We start from the raw sequence: 24,847 nt of genomic DNA on the forward strand, positions 1-24,847 counted from the left end.
AGTATAGCATCAGTAGGGGAAAAATTAGAATTGCCAGCAACCCCTTAAAAGTATCACTGAGAGAAATAGTCTCAATTATGCTTTTCGACTTAAGAATACACAATTGCAAATTAAGTAATTGTGGCAGTAATACACTGAAGTTTGGTGCATATGTTTGTATTTGGAAGATGAATGCTTTATTTAAAAGTTTTCTTATGCAAAAAGTAGCATTTTGACTGGAATCATTGAATATGCTTCTGTGGGGTATCTATATTGCCATAACATGTTGGCTAAAATCCTTGCAGCTCAAAAATAGCAATGCATCACCATGGATAGTCATAAATTCTGCTTTGGATCTACTCTTTTTAAGACAGCACAAAGAAGATTTTTTTTTTTTAAATCAAACACCTTTCAATTTTGGTTTTGTTGTTTGAGGTTTCTTATGTGCTTTTTTTCATATTTATGTTCACTGTCAGCTTTTACTCTTATCATTCACCTTTGTCACACATAGAAGTGACTTCAGAACTGCATCAGTAGCTAAGATAGAATCCCTAGCTAACAGATTCCAGCTGCACTTTTCAAATTGTTAAGAGCTACTTATATAAAGGTTCTCCTCAAATTTTGCTGAAACCATATGTTTGTCAACAAAATGCTTTTCCTTTACAGTACTATAGCTGTTGTTTGATGCATCATATGTAAAACAGACAATATCTTCTGGAAATATGCAGAAGACCTTCATGCTTATATTTAATTTTGCATGGGGGCAGATAAAACATTAAAATACCATCTGTTGGTATTATATTTTTCTTTCTTCTGTATGTTTTTGTTGGACTGTGTTTGATAATTCCAGAATGGATTGTGATCTTGTTGTATGTAGCTTTGACCTGTCTGTTCCAAATAACACTCAGATGAGGAGAAGATGTAAAATATGTGCTTTGTGCCCCGTGTAGAATAGGAAATTTCCAGATCCTGTATTACCTCCTTGCCTTTTCTTACTGTGTGTTCAGTCTCTCCTCTCTGTCCCACTCCAGGCTCATACAGTGCTTTTAAAGTTTCTAGTACTACAATGGTGGTAATTGAAAAGTGGAGATTTAAGGATTGCTCTTAGGACGAGGTCTTGGAAGCTGTTAACATACTCTGAAACAAGTGTTTTGAAACCGCTAGATGGTGCTGGTTCCTTTTTAATTTTTATCCAAGCATAAAAGAAAACTACAGACCAGGATCTTGCAGTCAAGATAGTATGTCATGGGCATGTCTGAAATTCTTTCAGAATAATTAAAAAATTGTATATTTATTTCCTGAAGCACAGTTTTGAAGTTAAATTATGGGATATTTTTGTTATATTTAGGATGATATCACTGTAATATCAGACAATTCTATTTTTTCACTAGGTGCTTTCCATTTTTAAGTTAAAATTACTTGAAGGCCTATATTTGGGATTTTTAAAATGTGCTGCTAGTTTTGGTATTTAATTTTTTACTTTATATTTCTCCCCATCATTTTTTTTTCATTTTTAAGTCCTCTTCTCTGTTCTCAGTACTCTGTGGTGAAAACTAATCTCTGATTTCATAATCCAGTTTGTTTTCAGAGGACAATCACAAAGTAATTAACTGCTGTAAAGCTCACTCAGCTTCCTTGTGGGAACTTGGGAAGTTTTGGGTGAGATAGAGATGAGATAAAGTATTCCCTCAAATAATCCTGTGACGAATACATGAAAGAAAACTCAGAAATTCCTAATTTTAGATACATTTTGTGAAGGGTGTCCCTTCAAAGCAATTTTACTCCAGAGATACAGAAAAGCTGCATGGACCTATAGTAAGTCAGATGCATCAGTGCCACTGCAGAACATCTAACATGGAAAGACAGTGTCATTTCTGCTGTTGGAGGAGGATGATTTGGGTAACATTCTGTGAAACAAACAGATGCTGATGGGAACCTTTTAGACATCACACACGTTCTTACTCTTTAGACTAGCTGGCAGGAGTAAATTTGTTGAGAGTATAATGGCTATAGTAGTATAGCTTTATTTTTAAAGGCACTAAATTGTCTTTACAAATTTCTTCATTAAAAATATTTTATGACATAATTCCTTAAACAAGATGAACTTTAATAATCAAACTGGCGATGGCCTAAGTTTTAACAGAATTTTTTTCTAACCTTGCTGATACATTAAAAAAAAAAAAAAAACAAAAATGAAATTATGGAAATTAACTTTCAAATATAGTATTTTCATTCTGGTGGATCGTTTTAAATGGGCTGTTAGTATTCACAGAGTTCAGAGCGGTTATAAAGTGGTTAAAGCATAGTAAATACAGTTTATTGCTAAAAGAATGCTCTCATCCAACAGAAGTACTAAAGAGATTATGACCTGTTATTATTGATTGATTAACAGGATCAGAAATTTATGAACTGTATGCATTGTATATTTGATAGGGTCAAAATACAGTAATTCTTTTTAAACATTATAGAGAACTAATCTTAATTGTTACTACAGATAATATACAGAAAGTTCCGAGGTTTTTTAATACTTGAAATACAACAAACAGGTTTTTATTTGATTGTGGCTTAAATCTTCAATTTTCAGATGGTCTGAAGTCACTGAAAAATCTTCAGCAATTAACTGTGGACCATAATCAGTTAATCAGCACAAAAGGTCTTTGTGAGGTGCCTACTCTCATTTACCTAGACTGCTCTTTTAATCATCTCACACAAGTTGAAGACATTGAGAATTGTGGCCTACTTCAAGTTCTGAAGTTGCAAGGCAATAATCTCCAGGAGGTAAAAGCTTTGGATTTAGTGGCTATTGTTAACATTTTTGTTAACAGTCATATTTTCAACATTCTGATCATGTGCTCTTTTGATTGGTGTGGGATTTTTCATGCTCTTTGGTAACTTTTTTTTTCCCTTCTTAGAGGGAAATTTTTCTGATATACAAATGGCTAGTAGTTAAGTATTTTCTTACTCCTAAATCCTTGGAATAATCGACCCCTCAATAATTATGATTTGTCCTTTGCTTATAGCGTCTATCCTTCAGGGTTTTTTTATTTGAGTCTGTTTTTTGTTTAAAATGTAACAAAATATTATTATCTACTTATACGTAATGTTATAATAATAAGATAATTATATCAGGCTGATAATAATGATATAATTGTCATTATGTGCAAGTAATTACTTTTTATCATTACTTATATGTAATGATAATAATATCATTATTATCAGCCCGATAAAAATCAGGCTGATTTGATGTATGTTGATTCTCCAAGACTTGATATTTAAGTGCTGCAGCATTTAAAATAGGAAAATTGTTTGCTAACTCTGCACTTAATCATATTTACTGACAATTATGTTCTTATGAATTTGAGAGAGGAAAACCATCGTTGATAGGCAGCAAATAACTACATGAATAAAATAGTAAGATTGTGACTCTTGGGCTCTTGACCTTTTTTTTTAAATTAATTTATATTGACTATTCAAACTTGTTAGAAGACATTAAAAAATACTTACCATCCAATATGTAGTGATTATGTGTGACAACTGGTACATACATATTAAGGAAAGGATACGTATATCCAGAATGTGAGTTTTGCTTGTATTTAGTAATGATTTATGAAAAGCATCTGGTAAGCATTTCATTGTTGTTTCTCTGATTTATATTAATTTTAAATAACCATCTCTTTTTGTTTAGCTTCCAAGACTGGAAAATCATGTTCTCCTAAGAGAACTATATTTGGATGACAATAGCATTTCTACTGTGAGAATGCTTTCTTTTTATTGGTTGCCTCTATTGCAGATTCTTTTTCTGTCTCAAAATAGGTAAGCAAGAAACCTTCTTCCACGTACAAAACTGATAGAGAGGAATTTGCTAACATAACTCTTGTCTGAAAAGTATCATTCTCAATGTGGCTGAAATTTTACTATCTTTGAGATATTCTTTGAAAATATGTGGTTGGCATGGAATTACTTTGACTACCTCTAGCTAAGAAAATTTGAAACAGTTTTAACTATGAAATTAATTTTTTTCTCTTAGATGCTATGTGAAAATATTTTTTGAGCACTGTGGCATCGTTAAAACCGTGGTGGGGTTTTTTCTTTCTTTAGCAATTGTTTCTAGAGTATGTCTGTCAAACTTCCTATTTCACAGCTAGCTTATTCAAAACAGACTTGGAAGGCTAAGTTAAGTGCAAGTACTAGAGTTAGAAAGGACAAATAAGAATGTTTTTTATTTTACATACATATGTTAATACCCTCCAAAATAAGTATGTTTTCACTCTTATGGTTCAGTTTGAAAGGTATAAAATAAAGAAAGATCAAGACAAGAGGCACAAAACTACATCATGGACTCAAGTACTCTGTAATTAGCTTTCTGGTTTTTTTCTAAGCTAATCTATACATCTTTAGAGTTAGAATGACCAGATATCCTGGAGTCAGCATTTTTATTTTCCCCGTCCCCTTTTCTCAGTTTAAATTCTGCTAAAAAATAAGAAACATTTATTATAATTTACAATGTGTTAGAAGTAAAATGAATTTTAAATTAATATCAATTATTTTTCTACACTTGCTTTGAACAAGATTTATCTCAGCTAAACAAGTAGAATATACTCTGTTACGTACCATATACAGAGTATACACTTTGAACTAATCACTTACTCTCCTGTTAGTGAGGAGGAGAGGTTTTTAAAGGACGATTCATCTGCCATTTTTAGTTGTTTGCTTTGAGACTAATCATACCCTACAAGTGCCTGTTCATCTTCATTGACTGTTAACAGAGACAAAATGACCAACTCGTATGTAGGTGTCTACATTTGAACACATGAATCCAGTCCTATGTGACATTTAGTTCAGCAGGGCCAATTGCATCTGGAAGCCTGTGGGAGAAAAGATCTATAAGATTGAGTCCTGTTCTTATAAGGAATGTCCTTCATGGAAAATGAATACTATTTAAGTATATACAACGTACATTTTTATGTAACTTTTCAAGTCGTTTTCATATCATCTATTGTGAATTACTCTTTATATAGAGTGCCACAGGTAAATATAATACCCACAGAATCTAATCTTCAAGTTCCTGCCTGGGCTTTTAGGGTTTAGGATTCTGTCTCTTAGTAATTCTTTTGGAGTTTGGAGAAGGTGCCTCCTGCCTGTGATTGACAAGAGCATTATTTGTTACGTGTTAGATTTTGAGTCGCACATACTGATTTAATTCATGTTCTTTGCTTCTTTCCCCCCACCGTTGTTGTGTTTAGGTTTTTTGTGGAACACACAATAACACGGCTCTATATTCTTGTAGTTTCCTCCTCTTCCTCCAGTGTAGCTATCCTGTAATAAAGTGTTTGCAAAACTCCTTGGAGACCTCATGGACCTGCTAGGGACTTGTGAGAATGGTCTCAGGCTTAGCTTGAATGCCGCCTCTCGATTTGGGTTGTGCTGTATTGACCATGTGGATGTGCCTTATGTCACTTGCCTATACCATGTTCTTACAGTTTTTAATGTCCATTATCGTGCTTGCTCTGGTTTTCCAGTAGCCAAGTTGAGATGCAGTGTTTGGTCCACTGAATTTCTTCTGCTGCACTGGGAGAAAGCACATATTTTTGCATCAACACACTGGATGTGCTGAAAATAAACATATATCTCCTTCCCAAACAGTTCCCTTTCTTTCCTTGATGCATCTATACCTTGTCTCAGATCTTTGTGACAAACAGGACAGGATAGCCTTAAATTCATATTAAAAGCCTCAAAATTCCTGGCATTTCAGTAGCCTGCTCTGGTACACTCACTTTATGTACACTTTTAAGCAGCTCCATATGTGTGTGCTATAGCCTAAGTAACTTGATGTTCTATAGAAACAGTGAATGTAATGGAGTAAGCTGTTGAAATAAAAGCTGTTTCTTCTCTTTTATCGTACAGCTAGTGCAATTTTGTGAATTTTTTCCAAGTGTGCACTGAGTGCCATTTCCTTTTTACTGTTTGCAGGAAGCCATATAATGGTAATGCTATGAATCTGTATTCTTTCTAAAAGTGAAGTACTGTGAAAAGAAAATTTTTACACTAGTTTACAGGACTTTTTTATTCCTGAGATGCTTTATCTGCATCATAAACCAGAAGTCGTCAAAGATAAAACTCCAAAGTGTAATTGTTTTAAACCTACAATCTAACAAGGAATTACAACAGATAGCGATTAACTCCTTCAAATATAAAAATGACAGCTATTTCATCACTTCTGCTTTTATTAAGTGTTTTCATGTGGTTTTCACATACAAAGCATATTCTTGATCAATGTGCGATTGACCAAAGACGATGATGAATATCCTTTCAACATGGTTACTGCAGAATTGGGACTATAAGATCCTTGCTCTATTTTATAGCAGCTGGAGAACACAACTGTTAAGTTAGTTTAAAAAGGGGCATTTTCTTTATTCTTCTGTTGTGGATAAAGATTTAGGTGTAGGAGAGAAAAATTTGTGTCTGTGACTAAAATTAATGAATATTTAATATGTGTTAGGACTTCATGTGGCATTTATATTTGCGTGTAATGCACTTAATTATATAGCTTGCTTGTTAATGTCTTTTTCACTTAAAAGTTTTACAGTGAGACACTAAATCAATGTGCTGTTTAGGTAGCTATTTTTTTTCAACTTGGAAATAGACCTAAACCCTCTTACTATTGTCTTAGTATGGCATTAATATGACAATGTTCTTTTTTTGCTATCTCTTACTTTTCATTAAAGTAATCTAAGTGAGATAGATAAAAATTAATTATTTAAAAAAATGGAGTCATCTGCAAAAGTTCCTCTTTTTTGGGGGAAACTGGTTGGGCCTGAATCTTGTAGACAATATTGCTCCCATGATTTTGCAACTAGATGTATACTATTCTTAAAATGCTTATGTTAGAAATGCTAAAAAGTCTGTTCAGTTCATTCCTAGTGCATATTGTTCTCTCTAATTAAATATATATGGAATCTATGTTTTTCACCTAATTTCTCAGATGTAAGAGATGAGCTCACTGTGATTGATATTTGGAGAATTTGACCACTTTTCCAGTCATCATAATAAATCTAAGTGTCATTAGATGTCGAAATAAGTCAGTCATGAAAAAGTTATACTTAATTACAGTGATTTTTCCCATCCTATCCTTACCATTCAAGATTTTTTTTTATATTTTTCAGTAATTCTTTGCTGGTGATAAGTTTATCTCTAAGAATGTGACATCATGGGTAATATACTTGAAGTACTGTCTACTAGAGTATTCAAGAAGCAAGGGGCTAACTGACAAGTTTCCTATATTCTGTGTGATTGCTAGTCATAAATATGGCGAATATTGCAACCTAAACTGTTTTTAATTTAATGAATGAAAAATAAATATCGGCTTTACTTAAAGGTCTAGATTAAGATAAATTTATTTTAATTATTTTACCCTTCTTCCTGCCAACTGCTCATTAACATTAAGATAATTTTTCTGGGGAAAAGCAGATGCACAGCAGGATTTAGACCATCTTGAGCAGTAACTGCTATTCATGTTCAGAAAAGCAATCTCTATTTTCTCTGATGCATACTTGCAACTATTCTTAAATCTTGTTTTCTGACATAGAGTTTATGTAGTTTATGTGGCAATGCCTCGTTCCACTACAGCCTTAAATGGGAGCAGAAAGAGGAAGCTATAGCTTGCTTTTTTATGAATATCTTTTACTTTTGTGTCTTCTTTGTAATTTATATCTCTCATGCCCAGGGCTAATGTGACAAGGTCAAGTAGTATTAAGTTTTCAGTAATGTCCTTTGTCTTTCTGGTTTGAATTTTCTTAGGAAAAAAATTAACAAAGAATGTCAGTAAAGGGAAAAGCTATAGAATGACGAGGAAACGTTTTAACTCTCTTAATGCCACCGGCAGGCAAGGACAGTCCGATAGACAATTTCTAATTCACTACAGCATATACTGATAAAGATCCAGAGAACTCACTCACTATAAGTAAAATAAACCTGTATTATTTTTTGTCTCTGATGCAAGATATGACATTTATTTTTCTAGATATTTCTGAATATGTGAATCTATAATCTGAGACATGGATTTGCAACCATACTGTTATCCAGTAATATCTATGATAATATTTGTGTCAGATATTAAATATATTTATGTACTATTGACTGATCATGAAAATTTGTAGAACTATGTACAGATCTAAGTATAGTGCTTTATGCTTTTTAGAGTTAATACTTCTTTGTATTTATTTGATTCCATGGAAAACTTCCATGGCAGGAATGTAATAGAACTAAGTAGGACTAGAATGAGGACAACTTTACAATGTAGTTTGAGGAAAAAAAGGAAGCATAGTGGCATGTACTCAATTGTCTTTCTATCTGTTTCTCTGTTTACTCTTAAAATATTATGTCATTTTATAGAAATACTTGTCAACTGAAAGTGGAAATTATTTTTTTTTGGTTTGCATTTGGTTATATTTTCAATAAGAATAAAGAACCTACAACCAAGATTTGGTCCACAACCAGTGTACCAGAGTAAGATTCAGCTCTGTCTTTCAGTTGTAAAGCCTGTGGCAGAAACATGACATAGTCACACATTTCAGGAACTAATAAGCATTTTTGGCTCTGAACAATTTTAAGTTTATGGAGTGAGTGGGTTTCATTTTTTTGGAGGGTCATGTTTCTGGCAAAAAGAATTCTGACTTACACCTTTCAAAGGCATTACACCCTCAGAAAATACTACTTTCTATGAAAATTAGCATTCACAAGCTGACCACATGCATTGCCATTTCTGCTACCATTCTTTGTGCTAGGCCCTTGTCCTTACAGGGATGAAACATGTTACTGAAATGTGTATCTTTAAAAAAGATACAGTTGATGTAGTATGTGCTATACATAAACATTCGAGTTTTAGTTGATAGTTGGAGTTTCTTGCATCTTGATTTTAACTTTTCCTCCTTCTTTCATATTTAACATAAATCAAAATAAACTTTAATTTGAATGGTGATATTTGGCAATAGCCTGGCAACTGAATGAACCATTCAACATTCTGGCACCAGTGCAAGTTTGTAAGTAAAGAAACTGTAATGACACTGGGCATTAATTCTTTAGTTGCAGTGATCATACACATCTTACAATCCCAAATCATTTGTATAGATGAATGTCAGCTCAGTTTCTTTACATTTACTCTTGAATACTACAAATAAGAATTTTGTCCTGTCTTTAGTACTGCTTTGCTGCTCTATTGTACAAGAAAAGCTCTGAAAACACAAGAGCAATTCCATTACTCTGTATAATTAGCACCTATGTGACACCATCTTACAGAAGTAGTAAGACGGAGGAAGCACTAAAAATGTATTACAGGATAGTGCAGCCTTGACCTGTTAAAAAAACAGCTGTGACAACAATTTTGTTAGTTTTAGGATCTAGGAAGTAATGTACCGAGTGGAGAAGAGAAACAAACTGATAAGAAGTTTGAGCAATGAGAAATGAAGGAATAGGAAAGAAGACAAGCAGATTTTATTTCTCCATAAATAAGACCTTCTGTTAGTTCCATTCTAGTTATGGAGCCTAAAGAAAAGCCAACTGAGTTATGGAAATTTTACAAGACTTCAGATCTTCAGCATTAAATGCAAGACAGACAATGTAATATTTACCAGATGAAACAAAACATTAATGAGAAAATATTAAATAAAGAGCTACTGAGAAGACTAAGAATTACTTTCAAGTTAACATTTCAGTAATTAGTTCTAGCACCTTGGATAGCTAAATGAGCATTTTCTTATGTAAATAAGTAAATTGTCATAACTGTAAAAGATTCTGGTGCCTTCCTGTTTATGAACTGCTGTTTTATTTAATTAAAAAAAAATTCTCTTCTGTTTTGTTCTTAGATTAACTGAGCTTGTGCCTTTAAATTCATTTGTATCTTTGGAAAAGCTTAATATCAAAAATAACTGCTTGTCAGGTGAGTTGTATAAAAACACCATAAAGCACCATCTAAACAAGAATTTCTTAGTTAAATTATAAACTGATTTGAATGGGACTGTTCCCATGTATTTATGAGACATTTATACAGAAAATAAATAAATATTTTCCAAACATGAATGTTATAGATATTAATTATAACTATACTGGATAGGTAGCAGTATTCCTTGTAGGACTTCATGATATTGGTACATTTTACTTTCATGTAAGATTTTATGAAAAATAATATGGTTCTGCATTCAAATTTATATTTAGTTTTCTTTCCTACTATGACACAGATCTTGAAGATGTCCTTACATGGTTAAGTGGCTGTGATAAACTGAAGGAGTTGTCATTCAGTGGAAATCCTCTTCTTCAAGAAAGGAACTGGAGGTAAGAAAATAAATTAATTCGATAAATCAAAAAATTAAAAATCAGGCAAAAAATTGTTGTATGTATGTTAGTTAAATAGTAGAAACACTACCACACATTATGAACAGTCTTGATGCTGTGACAGGTTTAAGAGCAGCTAGAGAAGTAATTCCTGTAATACTAGCTAGAGAAGGGATAATGTTTATTAGAAGAAGAAAAAGTCAGAATGAATGGTTGCTTTTTCCTTAGTAGTTGAGGCTTAGCTTTTTTTCTGGTTCTTAGAATTCCTTATCTTTACATCAAAAATTAATAGCTCTAATAATTATGAATTAAAGAGATGTAAGAGTAATGCTGTTGTTTGCCCTTCAGAGGCATATAATACTGAAAAAATTATCTGAAAAATCAAGCTGGTCCTAGAAACTATAATGTCTATATAGAAAAAACAGAAAAGGAGTAGAAAAGAAACTTGACATACGAAATGATATGCAGTTACCAGAATCCCTGAAATGAGTAGTTATGATAGGATTGTTAACCGATAGGATTGTTAAACATAGGAATAAAATGGCACATGGATAGTTTTTTTGTATATTTTTCTGTATGTTGGACACAGTACTCAAGGTGTGGCCTCACCAGTGCCAAGTACAAGGGGAGGATCATTGCCTTAGTCCTGCTGGCCGCAGTGTTTCTGGTACAAGCCAGGATACCACTGGCCACCTGGGCACACTGCTGGCTCAAGTTCAGCCAGCTGTCAAACAGCACCCCCAGGTCCTTTGCCACTGAGCAGCTTTCCAGGCACTCTGCTTCTAACCTGTAGCTCTTCATGGGGTTGTTGTGACCCTGGCACTTGGCCTAATTAAACCTCGTACTGTTGGCCTCAGCCCATTGATCCAACCTGTCCAGATCCCTCTGCAGAGCTTTCCTGTCCTCCAGCAGATCAACACTCCTGCCCAATGTGGTTTTGTCTGCGAACTTACTGAGGTGTCTTTGATCTCCTCATCTGAATCATCAGTAGAGATATTAAACAGGACTGCCCCCACTACTAAGCCTTGAGAAAGCTGCCAACTGGATGTAGCACTATTTACCCCTAGAAGTCTCCTTGTTTCTTAAGAATTCCATGATCTGAAACCCTATTTGTGGGCCAGTGCCATGAGGACTTAAAGCCCTCTGAGAAAATTGCTCTGAGAAAATTGCTCAGCAAAAGCACAGTAGTGTTTTTTTAATTTACTGTGTTCTTTCATCTTCCTTAGAATTAATACTTTATAGTCTACAGCCCTTCAAGAGCGGCATACTAGTTAGAAATGAAATTTTAGATTTTTAGATGATGTTCCAGAGATTACGTGTGTTCAAATGGTAGAATGTCTGTTAGTGACACTCTAATTCCATTGAATGTAAAAAGAAGCATTTAATCAGTAAGAATTTAAATCATTACCAATTCTTTCAGCTAAGGAGACCAAGTATTTACCTAGGAAAGTGTTAACAAAATTAAATGTCTGAGGAAATGATATTAGGCACAACAGTTGGACTTCCATTTTGGATGTAATTAAAATATATGACAGATTTTTTTATTAGAAAAATATGATTTTTCCTAGTAATTTTGAAGAATCACCAAACTTGTTACTTGTATAATTTCAGGTTAGTTAAAGGGTAAGGCTTTACACTGCAATGTTACACAAGAATCTGTTTAGGTAAATTATGTTCACATTTGATATATTAGATTGCCTAGTGTAATGGCAACAAAGTTTGGGATATGTGTGTGTTTTGGAGTGTGTATTGTATTAAGAGAAAAAAAGGAAAATGAAACCACTCTTATGTTTCTATTTGAAGATTTTTGCACAAATTTATGATTAGTATTCTAGTAGAAAAATAACTATTTGAAACTTTTAGTTGGGAATGTTTGAATAGTTTAAGAGATACCTGTATAAGTACATTCTTGATTGGTATGTTTGTTTTTTAATGAAGAAAGTTATTTGCACTCCCATGGTTCCTGCAAGTAATTTCATTAATAAAATTTCATAACTGTGACAATTATTTGCATTGTTTTAATTCCCACTGTTTTACAGAACTAACTCTTATTTCACTTGTAACCTGGAGGGAAAAGCTTTCTGAATTTCAATTTAGCTTTAAGAACTGACACTTCAGATTGCTTAACCCAATAGAGCTTTTATGATTAGACAAGAGATTCATTTGTCTAAAGGATTTAAAGTATGGAATACTATAAAATATGGATTTGCTGAATACAGCATTGACTGTAACTTCAGGCAATATGTTCCAGTGAACTTTACATAACCCCTTGATACCAACAAAGGAATTAGTTGTAAAATTTCCCAATCAGTTTTGTACTTTCATGTCCAGCCAGCGATAACACCAACAAAAGTGAAAGTAGTAAGAAATTTCTTTTTAAAAATTAAACCCTGGGATCAGTCTGAGCACTCCTAGGGGAATATGTTTCAATGCTGTAATGATTAATAGAGCCTCTTAACTGACAGAATATTCACCAGGAAGTTTTCACTAAATGAAATGTTTACTCAGCCCTTCACTAGGAGAAACCCAGCTGGAAAAACTAGTGATGAGATCCCATAGCTCTAAGACACGATACTTCCAGCATTGATCAACTTTGATATGGCACTTTTTTAGGTGTATCACTATTCAACATCAATTTTGGTAATTTCTCTTTATATATTGAGGAACTATTGATCTAAACCCATCATTTTATTCCAAATATACTTCAGACAGTCTTAGCTTTCATTAATGGGCAGTAGTGAAGGAAAGTGTTCTATTTGCAAAAAACTTAATATTCTATTCTAAGTAGTAAGTATTAAGAAGTCTTGCTATGTTCTGGGTTTTATTCTGAGTTCTGTAGTTTAATAAGTATAAATTTTTAGTTAGTATGTTAACATATGAAGTAAGTACATATGTACCAATACTTAGAGAACTAACTTCATGTTCTGTCTTGTTGTCTGATTGTATCAATAAAATGGGTGTTTTAGCATAAGGATTTTTTTGTAGAACTAATTATGACTTTTTTTTTTTCCTAAGATCTTCCTTGTTTAAGGTTCTTCCTACTTTACAGTCTCTTGATGGTGAAATCTTAACTTATCATAATTTACCAACAACTGAAATAATCAAAGAACCAGAATTAAGAACTTTTCTGGAACTTTGTCAAGCTCAAATTGAAGAAAATATTCAACTGAAAAAAAAGACTGCTGAATTGGAGTATGTATTATTGTGAATATAAATTGCATTCAGAAATATGTTTTCATGTACTGCTAGTGAAGTTCTTGGTGTCTTATGAATTTTATTTAGGGTTTTTTTTGCCTGGAAATGTATTATGAAAAGGAAGAGATGGGAATCATTTACTGCAATCCAAAGTCTATTTTACACAGATATTAAGATATGTGGGCCTTGAGTTTTGTTTCTTTAAGTCTGAGAAAACAAGTTGTTCAAAACCTGCATTTAGTAGTAGCTGAATGAATTTGTACACACAACACAGCATGGTGCTATGCAGGATTACTAGTTTAAATCCTGGAACATGATTTCCAGCTTTAACTTAATCAAATGTAGTTTGGCTATTGGTGCAATATGCTCTATTTTTCTTTCTGTGTTTGTTTTCCATGTATATATTACTTGCATTCTAAATAATTGCAAAAAAATTGACCTCTTCTTTCTTAAGGTAGTGGATCAGATGGATCTGTTTCTAGGTCTTTGATTTCACCATACTTACCACCTTTATTACTATTACCATTGTTAATTGTCTAGTGACTTCAGCTTAGACCATGAAAGTTTTGATTTATCACTTATATCTGCTATCTTCTAATTGTTTTGTAATATCTAAATAGGTCAAACTTCTCATGTTTCTGCACTTGGTAACATTGCATATTTTTTTCTTTCATAGTTGCTTTTCATTTCCTATCAGGTTCACAATATCCCTATAGTCCTTTTAATATCCACCTTGTCTGCTAATATTTGGAAAGATAGTTTTCTTCATTCTACCAGGTACTGAACGATATCCCAGAGCAGATGAAGCATGTGATGTTTGACAGTGTTTTAGTCTGAACTTTGCCTACTCTGTTGGTTCAGGAAAAGTACGCACACTTTTTTCAGAATCTGATTGTTTTATATTTGCATATAAGCCTGTATATCCATGGTATCTGTAACAGTTTATTACTTTGGTGTATTATTGGCTTTTGCTAAGCTGCAGTGACATCTTCATAGCTCAGAACCAGATTAATTTGAAACAAGGTTTGGATTAAGAATTAGATTGAAATTCATTTGGGAGAAGTTACACAGTGCAGTTTTCTATAACAGATGTAATGTGTAGGTTGCTCCTAAAACTCATTTATTTCTCCATTAAAGCTCCAAGGTATGTCTTCTCCACTTTTGTGATTTTTGGCTTCTGGTTTGCATGTTGGAAGCTGATACTTCCTAATCTATTTACCACCTCGAAATGGCGTTCCTTCCTTTCTTTTTCTTAAAAGGAAAAAAGAAGAGGAAAAAATAAATAAAGCACTCTGCCTCCTTTATGGTTGAGAAAAATTTTCTGTGTCTGATATTTAGGACCAGTTTCATCATTATCCCTTGCAGAAAATAGTGCTGATCTATAATTAGGATATAACTTGTGGGAGAACTATAGTAGAATCTGAGGGCCTAACTTTCACATGCGTTTCTGCAAGATGGTAAAAAATGGAAGAGAAAGATGATATTCATAAAATTTAATATTTTTTTAAACTATGGTCTGCATGAATGGACATAAGTAAGAAAGATACATAAGAAACTTGTTGAATAGTCAGACTCAGACCAACCATTAACTATTAATAGTAAATTCCTAGGCTTATGGTACTTTCTGGAGGCTGACTTGTACGTCTAATATCTTCTATCGAAGACTGGGAGCAGGAGGTGGAGCGTACACTTACTATACTCGCAGATCACAAAAAATTTGGAGGCAATTGTTTACATGCCTGAGGGGAGAGCTACCAGACAGAAGGACATTCTGGGGAGACAGGTCAACAGGAGCCTTGTAAATTCAGCAAGGACAAGTGCAAAGTTCTTTACCGAGGAAGGAGGTAAAGAAAGGAGGCCGCCTGCCCACTCCCAGGCTACTTGCTGAATGGAAGAGAGAAGGCCTTGACTTTGTCCAGGCACTGTTCAGCAAAACATTAGTCTTTTATCAATTTAGTTCCAGTCATGAATCTAAAACACAGCACCATATGGACGCCTGTAATGAGAATTAATTCATCCCAGCCAGAGTCAGGACAATTGGACATAAGGAAAAATCTTTTCACTGTTGGGACAGTGATGAATTGCAACAGATTGCCCAGAGAGATCTCCTTGTTCTTGGAGATTTTCAAGACCTGACTGGATAAAGCCCTGAGAAGCCTGGTCTGATCTGAGAGCTAATCTAGCTTTGAAGCAGAAGGTTGAACTAGAGACCTCCTGAGTTCCTTCAATTGAGAATTTTTCTATGATTCTATGTCAGTTTTGTTTGAAAGAGCCTGCAGATGTTTGAGAAGAACAGTAGTGGAAGAGGATATTATGTAAACGTCTCTTCTTTCTGGAATATATGATTTGGGTGGAGAGGGGGAGGACAGGGTACAGGGAGAAGGGAGGGTTGTGGGGTTCTTGAGATTTTGCGAATTCATTCACAATCTTTTGAATTGGTAACTTTGACATGATTGAAACATCTTCTATCAAATTTAGAATTAAAATTAATTTCTTATGTGTTAAAACCCTTTTATTTTGCCTAAAGTAAAATTTATGGATGAATTGAAAACCATTGAAAACTGCAATTCATAAAAGGAACTCTAAACAACTTGTTTGTATATAAGCCTTAACAGCATAGCTATTATATGTACATATTGCAATGCTTTGACTGAATTAATGTGACATTGCTAAAGAACAGGCCAACAATAGAGCAAACTTCTGTCTGTTTCCCATCTTGCTAAGTTATAAGCCTCTGTAGGTGCGACCTCAAGTATGTAAGCTGCCAAAAGTAATCACTGCTTGCTTCCCTAATTCATGTTTCATACACCACTGCTGCCCAGTTAAATGATCTGTGCTGTTTCTTTCTGAAACTTCTCTGTTGATGCCATGCTTAAGAATAAAACTTATTTTAAAATTTAATTTCTCTATTCTAATAAATGTTTTCTGTCACACATTCTTTAGATGACTTGTAATGAGTAATCATATAAAAAATATAGCACCTTGGTTGCAGCAGTTTGCTTTCAGTCATCAGATATGCAGATGTCTGGCTAGTGGAACTGTATAAATACTGTATGGATAATACAGTGAAAATGACAGGAATTTCATAAATGGTATTACAAGGAGAGAATATGTAAACAATGACCTCTTTCATGTGTTTTTAAGGGTCTTTTGTAGGCTGCAGTTGAACATCAGTAATGATGCTTATAGAAACTTCTCTGAAGACAAATTAGATTTTACAACACTGTAGCAAAAACACGCTCACATAAATTGTACTATTTGACTATTTCATGTATCATAATTATGAAAATCACAGTAGAGCCACAAAGGGAAAAACATGATATTAGGCAAAGTTTTAACTGGTACACAAACTAGTACACAAAGAGGTAGAATATTGTTTATGATTTAGCTGATAAGGCCAGGAGAAAACTGCTGTTCCTGATTAGAACTGACTTGTTTCTCCACTGTCTTTTTTGCCTCTGAGAGATTTGTTCTGCTGACTTTTCCAGACTTATTGCTTCTTTCTGAGAAAAGTATGCTCTTTGAATAACCTGGCAGTCATTCCAGATGTGATTGCAGTAAGAAATTCTATACAAAATGTATCAGCTCTATAAGCAAACTTCTGTAACCACCTTAAACTTCCTAAGTAGCAACACTTTGGCTGATTTAAACTCCACTGAAAGGCCTTTAAGAATGAATAACTTTGTCCTTTTCCATGTCTTTTAACTCAGCCTGTGCATGAATCCTTACACTTCCTAGATGCTGCCAGTGGGGGTTTACTCCTCTCCACCTCTACTCCTCCCTTCCCAAATGCTGCATGTGAAACTGAGCAGGGTTTGGTCTAAATTAACCAAGACAGTGATGGATACTCTTGGTGGATTGATGTGAGGACTGAAATTGTAACAGTCATTCATAAATGCCTGATTTCAATTTCCAAAGAGATTAAAATCTTATTCTAATGGGTTTATCTTTCCTCAAAGTCCCTGGAAAATGCTAGCACAAATAGAGAGGTATCTGTTTGTAAAAAAAGCTACAGGTAGCTTTCTGCTGTTAACATTTGTTTGTGAAGATAATATCTCAGTCTTTAGGTAGTATCAGGACCACTATTATAGCACATGTGTGCATTGCTGCAAAAGACCCAGCCCTTTCTCTCCTGGTTTATTCTCCTTTTCTCCCATGGCAAAAGGAGTTCATCCTTTGTGGTTATGCTAAAATTTGCATATGGCATAAATTACTTTCACTTGTTAGAATCAAAATATAACTGTGGGAAGCCAGGCAGCCGTTGAACATGAGGGAATGCACTGGTAAAAGCTGGAAGCCATAGAAATTTTGCTGTAGCAAGACCACTGTGTTCATCTACATTTCATTACATACTAAGCAGCCAGACGCTATGGATACTGGTGCTTCCATGAGATAATCCCATTTCTTATTTTGTATAGATGCCAGTTTATGCTTAAAACTTGGTTGTATCATAACCAAGAAGCAGTTCCAGAAGATTTAGTGTGACCAGACCCCTTGACCGATAGTACGGGAAAAGATCTGAAAGGCAAACAATGAATTTAAATTAACTGAAAAGGAAATACTGTGGTATCAAAAGTCTTAATGCTGTCATATTTCTTACCTTGTCTTCTCTCTTTCCTTGTATGTATGTTTTTTCTATTAAAGAAGTAAACCAGTCCTGCGTATTTTCCGTTACAGCAGCTTCCTTTCTCTGGTTTGAATAAGCAATCTTCAGGAGCAGGGCTCAGATATCACGAATGCAGGCCTATTGAGACACTGAGAAAGTTGCAGTGCATTGAGAGGATACCTGAAATCCCTGTTTTCCTAGGGACCTACAAGCTGACTGCTGCCTAGTACTCAGGCCCCATCATAATATTTGTTGTCTGTGCTTTGGAGCTTCACCCTTGCAGGAGAAGCCCAAATACAGTTACCAAGTCACTTCATTGCTCATAATTCTCTGAAATGTCACTTCAGCTTCCTTTATAGTTTCTTGAAACTTAAGCTGATCTGACTGCCTAAAAGGAAAGCACCGATACAGAGGGCAGCCTAAAAATCCTGCAAAATCAATGTATAGTTGTGAATTGCCAGGGAATGTATCAACTGGGAGACAGTGCATGCCCACAGCGACAAGACTGTATTTTTCAGCCACTGCTTGGGAAAACTTCTCAAAAAGCAACCTCTGTGAAAAAAAGTAACACATGATCCCTGGTGACCACAAAATTACTCCCTGCTTGAATTTTGAATTCCCATCAACCTCCCTTCCCATTTCTGCTTGACATATTCGTAGCCACTTAAAGGGTGAAACAGGTACTTGAGATACCCCTGCGCCTGTCATAGGAGAGGATGCACAAGTATCCTACTCGATTCACTGTTATAGTGGTTTGTTTTTCTTTCTTTCTGTTTCTCTTTTTGAGAATGAATATGGATACTCAGGATATGCTTTTCATGCAAAAGTTTATTTTGCCCCAATATATAAAACATTCTGGCATTTTCTGCAACATTTTTATTTTCAAATAAACAACAAAAGAACAGGGGGGAAAAAAATGTGGACATGGACTTTTTTTTAAATCTTTTTATTTTTTTTTTGTCTTCTCATCGTAGTATTTTTTGTACAAACTTGGTAACAATCTTGTACCAAATTTATCTTTATAAATACTTCAATGAATTAAAATTATTTGACTAAAATATTTAACTAATGCTATAGGTATTTTCCAGTAAAGAAATTGCTATTCTTAGTATATAGTGTGTTAGATCCTTAAACAAATATATGCATTGGTTTAAATATTTTTAGGAATTGTCATGTTTATGGAACTAACAGGAGTAGGAGTAATGTTGTGTAATGGACAATCAAATGCACAGCTATTGCACAATGAGTTGTGTGCTTAAGCTATGTGGATTTGGCTTCCAATTTAGCCATTCAGATTTTGTCCTTTAGCACTGAAGTTGCACTAACAGTAAGATCTTGTAAGATCTGATTCCCTATGTTCTTAAAAATCTAAAATGTTTTTAGTTGAACTTCGTTAGAGGATATAATTATAATGGTAAAGAGTCTTTTCACAGTAAAACCTTATAAAAGCTTCATCTTTCAAGAATGATGAACAAGAAGGAAAATTCTTTTATTCTAACTATAATTTTAGGACCTGATTTTTTCAGAAGCACAAGAAGATTGATTTTATTTCTACTTTTTGTCTTGAATTGCTGTCCTAGAATTGACTTTGTGCTCCTTGGAAATTAGCAACACATTACAGATCTCTGTATCTATCTATGTTATTGAAGAAAAATGTTTTCATGATTCCGGAAGTACCTGCTACCTAATATGATGGACGCTGTCCACAGGACAAACTGCCATCTGAATCTGTAACAGTTAATTCATATTTACTCTTACTCATCATTTACAGAGTGAAACACAAAGAACTGATGAGAGCCAGACTTCATAGATTACTGTTGCTTCAGTCTAGCACTTTACCTTATAGATGTATTGATAAATACATCTATACTTAAAAGTTTCTGTTTTCCTAAATTCTTTCTAGACATTGTGGTTTGTTGGTTTGATTCTAAGTCTGGGTTTGGTTGCTTTAGTTCTTATCTAAATTTTCAAATTACTGTTATTTTTATAGTAGCTTTCATAGTTCCCAGATAAGGGATTAATAAGGCAGCTTCAGGATTTATAGCAAAATTGCCTCAAATCCTCTAAAATTTTTAGTTTCCTATGCCTTTAACCACACAGAAAATAATTAGTGAAATGCATGCCCTAGTGCCTATTTGAAAAGACTTTAAAAAAAACCCCAAACTTTTTTCTTTAAAAAGGCAAAATAAAATAAGAAATCTATGTGAGCATATTTTAAATATGTCCAAAAGAAGACAAATGCTATTAAGATTTATGAGTGTTGAAAATTAGTTTCCAATCAGAATAATTGCTATTCCCTTAAGAATATGGAAACATGTAAGAATATTTGAAAATACAAGGTATTTTAGAAAATAATAGAGGGGATATATTCTTTTTAAAGCATTCTTACAGTCAGAAACACATGTAAAAACATTTTTATCTTTTTTTCAGAATTACCTCTTCTATTGATTCTGCACAGGGAAAATGCTGGTATTTTAATGAGTTGATGAAACTTAGTATTAAACATCGATATGCACATGAATACGGTGAACTAAATGTTATGGATAGAGATGGACCAGAAGCACTTCAAAATCATTTAGAACAAGCATCCACTGGCTGCCTACAGGAAAATAACCTCTTTATCATGGGTGTGACAGAAAATAAACAGGTCTTGTTGGATCCTTCCAAAAGATGGATTACTACTGGCGATACTCAGGCCACATTCATTAACTCCTCCATACCTGTACACCAAAAGGAAAATAAAGAAGATCAGAGAGTGAAGCAGAAGAGTACTGAATCTTGTATTAATTACAGTGGGGAGAGCAAAGACAACAATAACATGTCAGCCCAACTCACATCACAACAATCAGTGATAGTAGCAAGTACTATGAGAAGAAATCTCCAGCTTTTTGAGAATGATACGGAAAGGTAAGACAGATGTCAGATTGCTTTCAAATAGATTATTCAGATAGACAATAGGAGTGAGGATTTCTTATTTAAAACAGATGCAAAGAACTTGTAAGATAATATTTTTAAGCTTATTAGACAATAAAGAGTTATATTGAGGTGTTGCACACTAGGCTTCCATATTAACAAGAATCCTTTGTGATATTCTGTCAGTTGATATATTAGAATATAGATATGTAAGCACTTCAAATAATTTAAAAATACTGTATAATAAGAGAATTTGAAAACTTCCTCTTGGTCTCCTTCAATTTCCTTTTTTTTTTTTTTGCAATAATGTTGTGACATCAGTTCAAACACGCAGTGTTAAGAATGCAAATGCTGATGTTTTCCAGAAGCTTTGACTACAAACTAGTGTAAAGCTTTTTTGCTGTACTATTCATTAGACATTCAAGATTCATCTGTGTAGACTTTACAGTCAGTACCATTTAGAAGGCAAGAGGTAAAAATTCCTTAAATCTACCACCCTACTCCCTTGACCTTAGGCCTGTCTCCTGCTGTTGTGATGACTGAAGAGCTAGCAGCCTACCCTGCTTTTGGTACTCCTCCAACATGCCTCAACCTGCTTCTTAAAACTAGAGACAGGGGTGAGAGGCCAATTCAACTTTTTCCGTGCCCCTACATTTTCTCCCACATGAAATACACTGGCTTATTACCTCTGTGGAATGTATTTACTGCTGATTTGTGTGGGTTTGGATGTACAGTCAGGGGAAACAGAAGCTGATTTTTTTTTTGCCCTAAAGGGTCAAGGGTTCAGTTAACAATTTCATAAGAATTCAGTTTCAAAAATAGATGTCTTGAGAACACTATGAAAAGCAGTAATGGTGGGTGTGCTTCTTTGTTCTGTTTAGACATGGTAAATAGGCAGTAGTGCTTAGTGGATATTTAAGACACTAATAATTTGTCATAAAATTTATTATTCAGGAAGACCATGCAATTCATCATTACCTCTCAGCAAGTTGAAAGCAAGAGTACAGTAGTCTATTGCAGAAGATGAATGCTTAAAAAAATTATTTTTGAAAAGTTAATTTAGTATTTAGTTAATGTTTTAAATGCATTCTGTAAGTGTCTTTTTGGAGATGTCTGTTCAAAACAGAATGCAAACCATTATTTGTGTTTGTTTTTCCAATTCAGTTAATGCTTCCTACAGATCCAAAGCTTATAAAGAATTCATTTTTGGGGGTTGATAAACTTAATAAACACATTTAGGGCAAAAAAATTATATCTTGACCTCTGAAGTGTGCTGCTTTTTTTTTTTCTGAATAGTATTTCTCTATTTAAAGAGATACACTGCACAATGAAAGAAATTATGTAAAGATTAGGGGAAATTTAAACCCACTGTCCAATTGAAATGAGTATTTTGTGGAGAAAAGGTTTCCAAGATAGAAAAGATAGTAAAATCATAATGCAGAGCTGACATTAAACTTTTTCTCCATCAGTATAAATTAATTGAATATATATTTAGAAATCTCAATCACTGAACAAATCTAAATAGTCTGTAATTAGTGCTTGTTAAAAAATGAGCAAATTAGAAAATTTACATGGATAACCACTGGTCAGTAGTCTTAGATTAAAGGGTAAAAGCAGGAAAAAGATGAAATTGCGCTTTCCATTTCTTCTGTCTGCTCCATTGGAAATATCTGTCTCGTGCAGTTTTCTCTTTAGTGCTTGGTATTTGCTTCTTTGGTTTGTTGTTGTTGTTGTTGTTGTTTTATTTTTTTTTATACAGATGGTGGGAGTAAGCATACTCTTCCAAGAATTTATTCAGTCATTGTTAAACCAGTTCTACTCCTAATTCTTCCTTGGAGGACTCTTCCTCTACAATGATTATAAATGGAACAGAGCCCAGCAGAGATTAGTCTTTAGATAATTGGATTTCAGAAGTTATAGAATGTGAATATTCTTCTGAACATATATGTCACGTATGGGTTGTAATTTCATGTTTAATGGCAGAACTTTTCATTTGTCGCAAAGCACAGTGCTATGTTTTATGGTTGTAGTTTGGCAGATATGATAATCCAGTTGTACTGGCTGTGTCATTCATAAAGGTATTTATTTTTCTAGGAGAGTACATATGGCAGCGTCAGTGATCCAGTCCCTTTGGCGGCAGTACCGTGCTCGGAATAAAAATGACTGCAACAAAACAGAGAATCATCAGTATACAGAAGCATTGAGACAGAAGCATGAAGCTGCCACTGTAATCCAGGTTGGTTTATGGTACTCTCTTTACTTGTTTTGCAAATTAAATAAGAAAAAAAATCTTACTCATTTTCTGTACTTGTACTTCTATCTGTTTTTGCTTATGAATTTATTAATAATTTAATCATTAAACATTTTTGTTTTATTTATTCAACATAAGCTTGATGTTTCTAAAAGAGACACTTCTTTATGAAAAGTTTCATAGAAACATAAAAATATTTTCCCTATTTTCACCAAATATTTCCCTGACTTATTTTTGCTTGATTTAATTCTAATATTGTGCCTAAGAGATACTGTGCCCATGTTCTTACTGAGGTATGTCTGTGCTATTAAAGTGACAGATGCTGCACAAGTAATATATCGTGTCTGATATGACCAACTACTCTTCCTGTCTCTTCTATCCTACCTATCCATCTCTTTCCTTCTCTCCCCATCTCCAAAAACCAGGATTGCTTCATCCATATTGCTCTTGGGAACAGACCATGGCCTAGGCTATGGTAGATACTGAGCTGATAACAGTTAAATAGCATGGATTACCATTTGCAAGAGTTGAAGTCCATACCTTGATTCTGTCTAGTTTGCTAACCAGACAGAGTTAATGGGGTTTTTTTCTACATTTTGAAAGGAATTTACCCTGTGTTGGTTTCATATTTCAAGTTAACTTAGAAACATTCTGTATTGTAAGTCTTATATAAAAATGTCAGAAGTGACAGTGATTTAGGAGCAAAAATTTGTTACTGGAGTATATTGTGTAGCTAGCATATTAACAATTGATCTCAATAAGTTTATTTAATCCTTTTTTGAACTTATATATTTGACCTCTACTACATATTAAATCGATGAGTTTCACAGATTTATATGGTGATTAATATGTGCTTCTTTTCATGTGTTTCAAACATGATGATTTCCAAAGTGAGTATGAAAATAAAGTCCTTCATTATTTATCTTCTGTGTGTGTTACAGATTTTTAGGTCTCTCTTATATCCATCCTTACATACACTTTTTGGAAATAAAATTTTAGTCTGTTTAGTCTCTTTTCACATTACTCTGTAATTCTTTCTATCTTTTTATCCGCGTTTGAACCTTTGCCGCAATCTTTTAAAATCTTTTTTTAAAGAAGCAACTAGAACTTAATTCCATAGGCAGATATATAATGAATTAGTACAGTAAGACAGTTTTCCTCTTGTTTCTTAGAAGCTACTAACACGCAATTTTTCTTTTTGATTATGACTGAGCACTGACCTGAGCTTTCATAGATTTGTGTTTATCCTTCTGTAGATCTACAGTTTATCCTTCTGCATATATCATTAGGATTGCTTTTCTCCTTTGTATTTGTAAAAACTAGTTGTGTGTGTTGAATGAAATATATTTGTCGTTTGATCACTTAGTAATATCAGGGTATTTTGTCAGGATGCTTATGCAGATCTGTAGGAAAATAAGAATGAAATTATAAGAAAACAGTTCTAATACATTTAATAATTTTATAATAACCAGGAAATATGTGTGTAGAAAATGGTGAAATATTCATTAATTTACATGGTTGGACAATAATTTTCTAAAAATTAATGAGCTAAATGTTAAACCAGAATATGAGATTTA

General features: G+C 33.8%; 1 protein-coding gene across 1 annotated transcript in view; it reads left to right on the plus strand.

The window, feature by feature from the left end:
- Positions 1-24,847, plus strand: part of LRRIQ1 (leucine rich repeats and IQ motif containing 1) — a 103,983-nt gene that overhangs the window by 11,582 nt on the left and 67,554 nt on the right. The window contains 7 exon segments of the mRNA XM_017804571.1: positions 2,564-2,757; positions 3,665-3,792; positions 9,840-9,913; positions 10,212-10,305; positions 13,321-13,497; positions 20,537-21,013; positions 23,114-23,281. Coding sequence (XP_017660060.1) covers positions 2,564-2,757; positions 3,665-3,792; positions 9,840-9,913; positions 10,212-10,305; positions 13,321-13,497; positions 20,537-21,013; positions 23,114-23,281 — 1,312 coding nt within the window.

The sequence above is a fragment of the Lepidothrix coronata genome, unplaced genomic scaffold, assembly GCF_001604755.1.
Source record: "Lepidothrix coronata isolate B3197 unplaced genomic scaffold, Lepidothrix_coronata-1.0 Scaffold9, whole genome shotgun sequence".
In the NCBI taxonomy this organism is placed as follows: Eukaryota; Metazoa; Chordata; class Aves; order Passeriformes; family Pipridae; genus Lepidothrix; species Lepidothrix coronata.